The sequence below is a fragment of the Sinocyclocheilus anshuiensis genome, unplaced genomic scaffold (genome assembly GCF_001515605.1).
Source record: "Sinocyclocheilus anshuiensis isolate Anshui unplaced genomic scaffold, SAMN03320099.WGS_v1.1 scaffold144, whole genome shotgun sequence".
In the NCBI taxonomy this organism is placed as follows: Eukaryota; Metazoa; Chordata; class Actinopteri; order Cypriniformes; family Cyprinidae; genus Sinocyclocheilus; species Sinocyclocheilus anshuiensis.
Window position 1 is genome coordinate 793,974 of NW_015555720.1, and position 10,968 is coordinate 804,941.

General features: G+C 37.8%; 1 protein-coding gene across 1 annotated transcript in view; it reads right to left on the reverse strand.

Annotated features, from left to right (window-relative positions):
- LOC107672368 (synergin gamma-like) overlaps positions 1–10,968 on the reverse strand; it is a 49,839-nt gene that overhangs the window by 34,826 nt on the left and 4,045 nt on the right. Inside the window, exons 2-8 of the mRNA XM_016465527.1 lie at positions 7,112–7,152; positions 6,852–6,976; positions 6,635–6,762; positions 6,452–6,557; positions 5,691–5,802; positions 2,835–3,137; positions 99–359 (exon numbers count right to left, since the gene is read on the reverse strand). Of these exons, the coding sequence (XP_016321013.1) occupies positions 99–359; positions 2,835–3,137; positions 5,691–5,802; positions 6,452–6,557; positions 6,635–6,762; positions 6,852–6,976; positions 7,112–7,152 (1,076 nt within the window). The remainder of the gene's footprint in view (positions 1–98; positions 360–2,834; positions 3,138–5,690; positions 5,803–6,451; positions 6,558–6,634; positions 6,763–6,851; positions 6,977–7,111; positions 7,153–10,968) is intronic.

A 10,968-nucleotide genomic window follows, 5' to 3' on the forward strand; every position in this document is an offset into this window, starting at 1 on the left:
AATAGAGGCAAGGCAGGAAGTCTCGAGCTGCGAGTTGTGTTAATTTTGAGAAGCTCGAAAAAGAGGCGGGACTGAAATCACAGATGTTTTCTTCTCACCGCTGGTGCTAGTGGGCTGGACGGTCGGGTTGTCTGCTGCAGGGGGCGCCTGAGTTGCAGGTAGAGGCTCAATGAAGGCTGAATTGAAGTCATCTTGAGTTTGGGCCCAGTTTCGGGCTCTGGTGCTGCTGTGAAACTGAGCTGTGACCTGAACTCTGGGACTCAGCTCAGACAGAGCCTGGCGTGGCTTAAAACTAACCTGGGCCTTCTTATCAGATGTCAAATCGCAAGATGTGAACATCTTCTCCTCCAGAGATGGGCCTGAATCAGTTAGGGACAGAGGCCATATTGAACTGTAGTAGTTTATATTTTAACTGAGCACCAAACATGACTATGTGAATGTACAAGACCAAAACCTACTGCATTTAACGCATCAATGTTGCGATGCAGATGCAAAAGCTTTTCCAAGAGGTAGGCAACATTATTCAGCCTTTAAAATAAGACATTACTACATGTTTCCTTTGCACAGAATAGAATACAGAATCCCAGAATACAGGGCGACAAGATTAACGAAAAAAACTAAAACAAGATGGAGGACAAAGTCAAGAAAATTCTGAATATATAAATACTTAAATGCCATTAAATAAAGTATAAATATTAAATTCAAATAAAAACTCATTTAAATATTCATTAGTCATTTATTATATATTTAACTTTTTAGAGTATTAGGTTAACAAGATGCTCTACTGGAATAAATAATAAGTTGAGTCTTTTATGGCACGTTCGCTGTCCATGAAGTTGCTGACTATGTAGGGTGTTCCAGTTAACAAGATATGTTCTACTGTCTATATAGGGAACATACAGCAAGGCAGCTCACTAGCTTTTGGAGCAGATATACAGTCCTACGGTTTCTTTTATTATAAAATATCCAAAAGAGCCAGGTAAGTAACCGCTTCATTATAACAATAAATTAACTATTACAATGACTATTGTAACCTCTTCACAGTACCCGAGGTGGAACAGGAATTGTTTAGGCATGACATAATTGGCTGATAAATAATGTACGAGCAGAGGCGGACAGTAACTAAGTACATTTACTTGAGTATTGTACTTAAGTACACTTTTTGAGTATCTGTACTTTACTTGAGTATTATTTTTTCTGGAAACTTATGACTTTAACTTCACTACATTTGAAAGACAATTATTGTACTTTTCACTCCACTGCATTTCTATCAAGGTCCTCGAAGTAGAAAGTCATTACTATGTGGCAGCTTTGAAAGTCAGTGGGTGATTTCTTTCATCTCTAAAATGTGACTTTCTTTTTTTCAGACAGTTTATCAGTAATCACTCTTGTAGGGCTACATGAAGTGATTTCCCAGCATTTTTTGAACACTGACCAGTTGCAAATGTGTTATTTATTTACAATAATTCAATAAGAAGTTAATATTGTGGTATATATTAGACACAATATTGTCTGATTTTGCTAAATTGTGTACGTGAAAATATTACCTATAAGGCCACAGAAGAACTGTTGTGCATCTCCTAATAAAACACAGTAAGTGTTGGACTTGAAGCAGCACTGCGCAGACCGTTCTGTGTGTGACATCAAAGTACCGCAAGAGCGATTAGACAACATTTTTAAAATTTTTGTTTTGATGTCAAATAAGTTTTGCTGTTTAGCTTTTTTGTTAAAGCAGTGCTGCTGTTGTAAAGTTATACAGCTAAAGTTGTGTTGCTGGGTTTTAAAGCAGGTTTGATTTTTTTTCTTCCTTATCACTCTGTATTTACAGAATTTCACTGTACTGTATTCAGTAGGTGTAATGTATTCCAAGTTGCTTCAGAAGTATTGCAAGTACTACGTACAACAATAAAACAGTGCATTGACATACAAAAGGAAATTTACTTTTGGTACTTAAGTACTTTTAAAAGCAAGTACTTCTGTACTTTTACTTAAGTAAAAACCTGTCTTTACAACTTGTACTGGAGTAATATTTGACCAGCAGTAGCTGTACTTTCTCTGTGTACGAGTAGTTAAATGCCTTGAATTTTATTCCAGTGACAGTATGTTAACAGTACGAAATCTGAGCCACAGTCAGTGGTAGATGTCCCTCAGAGAACGTCATCTCTAAGTTCTAGTTCGAATCATTTTTTTCTGTGGTAATAGACACCATGGCATAAATTCTGTCCAAACCGGTAACACTATCAATCACACGCATCTATGCAGGCTTCACTCTGAGCTCCTTATCAGTACGCCGTCACAATCGGCATAGTGTGCATGTGCTGTTGTGCTGATAGAACTCCAGCTTAAATTATAAGAGCATATGGGATGCCATCTGCAACCTGACAAAACCGAAGGGAGGTGGAGGGTGATGGTTGAGTCAGAATCACTGTGCAAATCTCACAGATGGTGACCATCATATCTGAATCAGAAACCTTGACAGACTTTTGACTCTACGTCAAGAACACAGCAAGATAGCGGTTATGGGCAAAAAGGTTTAAACGATCTGAAGAAAGGTATCCGTTACCATTCACATTCAAGTCAATGGGAGTTGCTTGGCTGGCACATACAACCCCAGGAATGTGCTAGCTTTTTTTTTTCTTACATGAGCTGCAAATGTAACTCATTGTTCAATATTACAACTAGTTTGTGAACCAAATCTACTTTTTCGTGTTTATTGAAACACGAATAACATGCTTTTTGCACACTGAGTAGTGTAGTTATGGCATCTAACCTTTGATTATGGGTACTAACAAGTGATGGCATGACAAAGTGAGAAACCGTGAGAGGGACGTTACCTTGGAATGCAGATTGGGAGCTGGAGATGACAGAAGAGTGTTGGATGGCAGGTGAGACAGGGAGAGATGAAGGGACAGAGTGAGGGAGAGAGGAGGAAGGGGGGTGCTGGCCAGGCCCCATGTCTAATGGCTGGCTAATGTGAGCGGCTCTCAGTGAAGGGGAAGATGGAGGGAGGGATGAAGAGGGGAATGAGGAGGAGGCATCGACGGGGCCCTGCACAAAGTCACTAAACTCATCGTCGTCATCAGGGAAAGCAGGAGGAAGGGTATGAGAGGTGACAGAGGAATGAGATGGCGATGAGTCTGCAAAAACCAAACAAGAGAGTGAGACAGACAAAACACACATTATGAGTTATGACCTCACAGACAGACTGAAAAAATGAGAAACCGTTTTACAAGAACAACAGGAGGGTACTGAATTTCATTAGGTGTGGTGCTGCTATTTTAATATACAAAACAAATGCAACCTTTAAATGAAAATGTCAATGGAAATGTACTTGTTTATACATTTTTCAATTTCTTACTATAATTACTAGCAGGGTCCAAAATTCAAGTCAACAAGAAAACAAAATTGACCTTTTTTTATTTACTTGACACTCTTTTCTGGTCTTACCATGAATGATTGACTAAGAAAATGCTTGTCTTTCCTTTTCTGCTAACATCACTTAACTATTTAAGCATTATTTTAGCAAAGTCTCATTCTCATTCATCTGACTGCAGTCAGCTATGGAACATCCATACCTTACCATCCAATAAATTTCTGCCCCAATTTTTTTTTTTTTAAATCCTGTTTTGCTCAAAAATGTCACATTATGGATGGGAACAAGATGTGAATGTTCAAACCAAATCGGAGTTAAAATTGGCTTTGGTTAGTGAATAAACAATTACTTACCAATTGGCTGGTATCAACCAACTGCAACATTACATGGTTTAAGTCCAATTTTAAGAATGACAATCTGACCTCTGACTGATGACGCATGCGATTCAAATCCAAAACCTTTTTTTTTTAACATGGTACATTTCAAAAGATACCATTAGAGGTTTGTATTAGATATAGAAAACGTTCTTCCATATACACTACCATTAAGAAGTTTGGGGTCAGTAATATTTTTTGTGTGAATTAGGGCTGGGTATCGTTCAAAATTTTTCGATATCGATACCGATACCTTGACTTCGATACCAGTTCCTGAACGATACTTTTTTCGATACCAATTTTATGAAATCAATTTTAACAAGATTACATTATCTAAAAAAAAAACTTTTTTATTAGATAATGTAGGTTTAATTAGGTTTTATTTTTCAGCTTGTTGATGTTTATACAAACTCACAGACTCATCTCCTGAGCCACTGCACAAAAGAACAAAATGTAACCAACACAATAAATCAGTGCAAAATAGTTTTAATAAAGCTCAAATAGTCTTCAGTTTACACATCTGTTAGCCGCGCTACTCTATACTGGTGGTATTACAGTACCACGAGAGCTAAATAGAACAGACTGCTCCGTGCGCTTTCGAATCGCTCTCGCGGATGATCGATCTGCACCGCACCTCTTCTGGTCGAACACACCGGCAAGTGCTGCAGGCTTATTGGCTCACTGACGCTGATGAGATTAACCCCTTAGGTATCGAAATTTGGTACCGAACGACGAGACGTTTTTCGATACTCGATGGTATCGAGGCAATTCGAACTCGATACCCAGCCCTAGTGTGAATATATCAAAAGTGACAGTAAAGACACTTGTAATGCTACAAAATATTTATATTTCAAATAAATGAAGTTCTTTTGATTCATTCTGAAAAAAAATATCAATTTTTTTTTAAGCCTAATTAAATATTAAGCAGCACAACTGTTCTCAACATTGATAATAATATGAAATGTTTCTCAAGCGGCAAATAAGCATATTAGAATGATTTGTGAAGGATCAGGTGACACTGAAGACTGGAGTAATGATGGTGAAATTCAGTTTGCATCAGAGGAATAAATTATATTTTTAAATATATTAAAATAGAAAATATATTTAAAACTGCAATAATATTTAACAATCTCTCTTTTTTGCACTTTTGATCAAATAAATGAAGTATGATGTGCATAAGAGACTTCTTTCAAAAACTTCCTGACCCCAAACAAAAATAGCCTGTAATAAATATTTATGACCAGTTCATTTTTTTTCTCAATTCACCACCAGCAATTGGCAGAGGTGGCAACAAATACATTTTGGACTCTTTCCAAACTAAACAGTTAGAGCAGAAACATTTGCAGCAGCTGACTAGAAACAGTGAGTGATATGAAGCTCTTCTGCAGGTGTGAGGGGTGAAAGCCAGTGTGAGAAGGTGGAGGATAATGCGTTACATGGAGGATAAGTAAAACAGCAAACACTCAGTGGAAACATCTGGAGGGCCTCCTGGTGGCTGCTGGGAATAAAACAGCTATTTGACTCAATGATAAAGATGTAGTGCGTTTGCATCGAGACAGAAAAGAAACACTATAAAGGGATAGTTCACTGAAGAAATAAAACTGTCATCATTCACTCACTCTCATGTCAGCCCAAACCTGTATGAAAATGCACAGAAAACAGCATCCAGTACAGTTCTTCAAATCCTCCTTCTGTGTTCCATGGGAAAGGACATTCAGAGATGAGGGTGAGTAAATGATTACAGGATTTTTATTTTTGGGTGAACTATCCCTTTAACAGTGTGCGAGTGCATCCCTGATAATGTCCTTCAGCGCTCGCCAGTCACTGTGACCTTGTCAAAAGCTGTCTGGGCCACTGATGCCACCCTTGACGTCATGAGCAGGGACTTGAAAAGCACATGGCCTGAAGGCAGTCAGGCAGCTGGAACGTGTCACTGGATGTACCTGGTTTCTTAGATTGTGAAGATGGTGTTGGATGCATCTTGGCATCTCTGCTGAACCCATCTAGATTTCCTTTAATGGCCTCTAAGGCATCGTCACGACTCTTCTCCCCAGTCTGTACAAAAATAGCAATTTTGTTTTGAGTTTGGAGAAGCTGATATGCAAGAAAAAGTATATATTGCAAAGTTATTATAGTTAAGTAATACTAAAACTACAAAAAAAAAAAAACTTTTGTTACTTCAAATATTTTAAGTAACAGAAGTTTTTTATTGGCTTTAATTTTAGTATATATTTGTATATTATTTACATAGTTTTAGTAGTCTAAAATATAGTGTATAAATATAAATTAAAATGAATAAACTATACGGATATTTAATGTTAATTAATCCTACGACAAAAAGACCAACAATAAAATTAATATAAATTAAAATTAAATAACCGAAATTAAAACAAAAACAGAAAAAATAAAAACTAATTTCAAATATTTAGGAAAAAATATAATAGTATCTCAGTGATACTAAAATAACACTTTGTAAAGCAGACAGTGATATAGCAGCAATAACAACTCAATATTACTTTAATAAACCTCTCAAACATTTTATTGCATTTATATTCCCTATCAAACACCTTATTTGGATGCCAATATATTCTTGGAAAATAGACAATAATCATGGTTAATACTAACCAAGCAATTATTTTATAATCACAACAGGTCTATTATTTAGAAAGTATAGTCATTTTTATAATCACATTGACTTGCTCACTTTGGGTTTGACGCTGCTCAGTAGGCGTAGTTTCTGTTTCTGCTCCTCAAACTGTCTTCTCTTCCGGTCCTCCTCCAGCATCCGCTGCTGCTGCTCCAGACGTTTTCTGTGGACACACACTGATCAGAGACGAGTTCCGGTGTACAAACAACTTTCCGGCAGCGTGAATAAGTAAAGCCTTACTGATGCTCCTCCGCCATCTGCTTCTGTAAGTCCGCAGGGAACTGTGGCCCCGGGCCCCTCATGCCCATGAACTGAGGCTGACCCATGAACTGCATCCCGGGAGTCTGCATGCCCATCGCCATCCCACCCTAGAAGCACGAGATCAAGACAATGAGGACATCCCAATCATGAGATTCCGGTGTCCACATTTTTGATGGCTAACATATATAAATCAAACCTGTATTGGCATGGCACCAGGCATCTGTGCTCCAAAATTCATTCCCATCATGCCTTGCATGTTGGGCTGCATGACCTGGACCATGGGGAAGCCCTGCTGCTGTTGCTGCTGCATGGGCATCATTCCTGCCATTAAAAGATGACAAGTTTAAGAACACAAATATAGTTTTTTCCATTTAAATGTTATACTGGAGAAATGTATCCAACAAAATTATCTAATGTAAAACGAGGCAAAATATAGACAAAATGTCAGCTGCTTACCTTGCGGTGGTCCAATGCCCCCTCCTACAGAGTACATAAAACTAGAACAGAAAAGACAGACACACTCAATATTGTTGTCATTTACCAGGCTGCCCATTTCAAAGCCCTGAAGCTCATTTCAGTGTGAAGTTAATGTCTTTACACTATTGCCCTCCGCATTCAAGAGACGGAGGAAAATTTTGACTAAAGGCAACCAATCAATTATACAACGGAGGAAACATTTATGAAACAGCCCAAGTCCATTAGTCTAGAAGGTACTTCAAGTCATCGCGCCGCAGTGGAAATCAAATCATTCCAATATTGGCAGTCCATTATGTTGCTCTCACAGGTAAGAAAAATATTAAATAGAATAGATTCCTTATGGAATGAAGCCATGTAGTATGATTTTACCAAAACACTTATGATCAGTGGAAGAACCTACAACAGTAATATAAAGACAACTTTAATAAATATTAGTGATACTTGCTAGGGACCAAAATTTTCAAGCAAAAATTGGCAACAGAAATATTTAGCAAAAAAATAATTTTCAGTTTGGATTGACCAAAACAGTGACGTTTAATTAGCCCTTTTCCGATTACGCATTTTGACAACTTGGATGGGCTACAACGACAGATAAAAATGTCAGCAATGTGGACACACAACAGGTAAAAATGTTGACCAAAAATATCCTAGAGTAGCAATATGTAACATTTATTTAGCTGAAATATCAAGAGGCAGCTTGCTGCCAAAGAAATTTACTACAACTGGTTTAATTCATCACCTGAGAACACAGCATCACTACTTCACCAGCAGGTTAATAAACTTGGTGGCAAAAAATCCCATTCAATTTGAAGGAGGAACCAGACCAAAATCAAGTCGTTTTAGTCGGCTAGCGACTGCCAAATTATTATAATATTCATTTAAAAATACTTTAAACAATACCACAGAATTACTATGGTATATTGTACGTAATAAATTGAAGGGACAAATGATTCAAAAAGCACTATTGAGAATTGGAAAAACATTCCACAGATTTCTTGTATTAAAACTTAAAACTCTTGCATTATTTCACATTTGGTGTCTTAATTGCAGAAGTAACTTATCCAGAGTTAGCCTAGTTTTGTTTGCTTTGCCAATAGTCTGAAATGTGGGCTAACACTCCACTGAGGTTCTCTGGCTCAGAGCAATGTGTCTGTCTGTGTTGCATCTGTTCGCCTGCAGGCTCACGGCTTTGCAGCGCTCACAGAGACTGAGATACAACAGAGGGAGAAGAAAAAAATAAAACACTGGATTAAGGCAGATTAACATTCAAAGAGAGATCGGCTGTGACATCAGGGTGGGGAGATCACGTCTAGCCACCATTTTAAACTGTTACTGCCAACATCCATCCATCCATGACCAAACCTGGTTATAAAACCTGAGAATGAGCTTTACTGACAGAACTTTGTCTTTGAGAAACACATGTAAACAGCAGATTTGAGCAGCAGAATATTAATGGCTTCATAACACTTATGCAGAGCCTTTATAATGTTGATATGTTTTTGTATCAAAAAAGACTAACTCTCCATCACAGCTCTTAAATCTAATTATATTGCTTGTACATAATCAATTTTAATATATTATTATTAATGAATAAATATTAAGTCAATCCATTAGTTATAATCAAATAAAATCAATCATATCAACATCTGCTGACAAAAGCTTTCAAATGAAGATAATTTAACATTATTATGGCAGCAGATGCGCAAATGACTGAACATTAAAAAAAGTCCCACAAAAAAAGAAAATAATATGCATCAATAACAAAGGTGTTGGCAGAACTTCAGGATGAACTATTCCTTAATTTTTATGAACTATTTTTTTAAAGATTTACCTTTTTTAACTTTTTTCCCCCCCACTCACTTTCTCTGCCAAAAAAAGACAAATGTGACTGATCACAAACCATAAATCACTCTATATATTCGAGTATTATAACTTGTGCCTGAGCGCTCCGCATCGCAAGTGCAATGCTTTACTAGGTGAAGTATCGAGCAAGTTTACTACATCAGACAAGCCATAACAGCGCTATCTCATGACCATTTCGTACGTATTTCACGAGGTGGCTAATACATACGAATTTGTGCGACCTCACTCATACGATTTTGTACGATTTGTCTAGACCCCAGTGACGGTAGGTTTAGGTGTGGGGTAGTTCATTCATACAAATTCATACGAATTGGGGAACTCGTAAAATACGTAAGATTTAGCAAGGTCGTATGCATATGTACAAATTAGCCACCTCGTAAAATATGTACGAATTCTTGTGAAATCGGGTTGGCCATATATATATATATAGAGAGAGAGAGAGAGCTGGTTTTGTGATGCAATCATCAAAAAAAATTTGAGGTCATGCAAAGAAACACAAAAATAATCTTATCATGTGATTACAATTTGTGTGAAAAGTAATAAAGGTGGTTGGTGTTTTATTATCGTTAGTGTTTATTTCAGCTGAAAACTGCAGTAAAATGGACATACAAGTAAGTTTTTTTGAATTTAGCTACATTTAAGGTAGAGGCACATTTTTTTCCAATGAGCCTAGGTTGAAGGGTTAGTTCACCCAAAAATGAAAATTAGCCTGCGTTTTACTCACCCTCAAAGCATCCTAGGTGTAAGTGACTTTCTTCTTTCAGACGAATCCAATCGGAGTTATATTAAAAATTGTCCTGGCCCCTCCAAGCCTTTCAATGGGGGTAAGCGGGTGTTCGGTTATCAACAGTTCAGAAGACGTGAAATAAAGTGCGCACATCCATAATAAAACGTCCCTCACACGGCTCCGGGGGGTGAATAAAGGCCTCCTGTAGCGAATCCATGCATTTTTGTAAGATAAATATCCATATTTCAAACGTAATAAATACTTTTCTCTAGCGGAAGACGTACGCGTCGTGCGCGCACGCCTCTGAGAAATGCAGGAGCAAAGGAAACAAAGTTTCCTTACTTCAGCAAAGGTAAAGAGTCTCCTCTTGGCTTATATCGAAATCCTCCGACATTTTTCTTTACAAATCCTCGTTTTGTGCTTCTAATTTGTGAACAGTGTTTTGTTTCTGCGTTCGTCACTAATCACACAACGTCGACGTCTTACATCAAATAAAGCCTTCCGCGTATGACAGATGGCGGAAGTGATAGAAAAGTGTTTATTACGTTTGAAATAACGTAGTAAACGAGTAAAACGCAGGCTAATTTTCATTTTTGGGTGAACTAACTAGAGCCCGACCGATATATCGTTTTGCCAATATTATCGGCCGATATGAGCCTGTCGCCGATATAACGGTATCGGCGAATATGCTGCCGATATGAACATTTTTTTTTACAGAACATATAACGCAGATAAAATGCTTGAAATGGTGTAATTACTTAGTTTGTCCAGCAGAGCGCGCTCCATTGTTCGCTACTGGTGACCTGGATGAAACGCTTTAAAGCTTAAGTCTATGGAAAACCATTGAAACTTTGACCATATCTCCGTAAAGGCGCGGCAAATCCACACCAAATTCAGGGGATCCCTTCAGCTCGAGGAACCCTCTCGAACGCGAATCGAGTGTACGTCTAGAGGCCCACTTTCGAACGAGACCACCCCCGCCCAGGCAGCAGCATTCAAGCATGGTCTTATTCGACCGTAAGTGCCCTGCGAAGTGGACTTCACATGAAATTCCGCCATGATTCCAGTTCCAATGGAATGTACATGTTACATTCAAAGGACATTAAAGTGCGCGAGACGTGAATTTATATTGTATTTATTTACAGAGGTAGGGGAGAGCGGGGCACAAAGTAACAATTTTTGACTTTCTCAGTTTGTGTAAATCCACATGGGGTTCAGAATATATATATTTTTTTATCCACAGTAA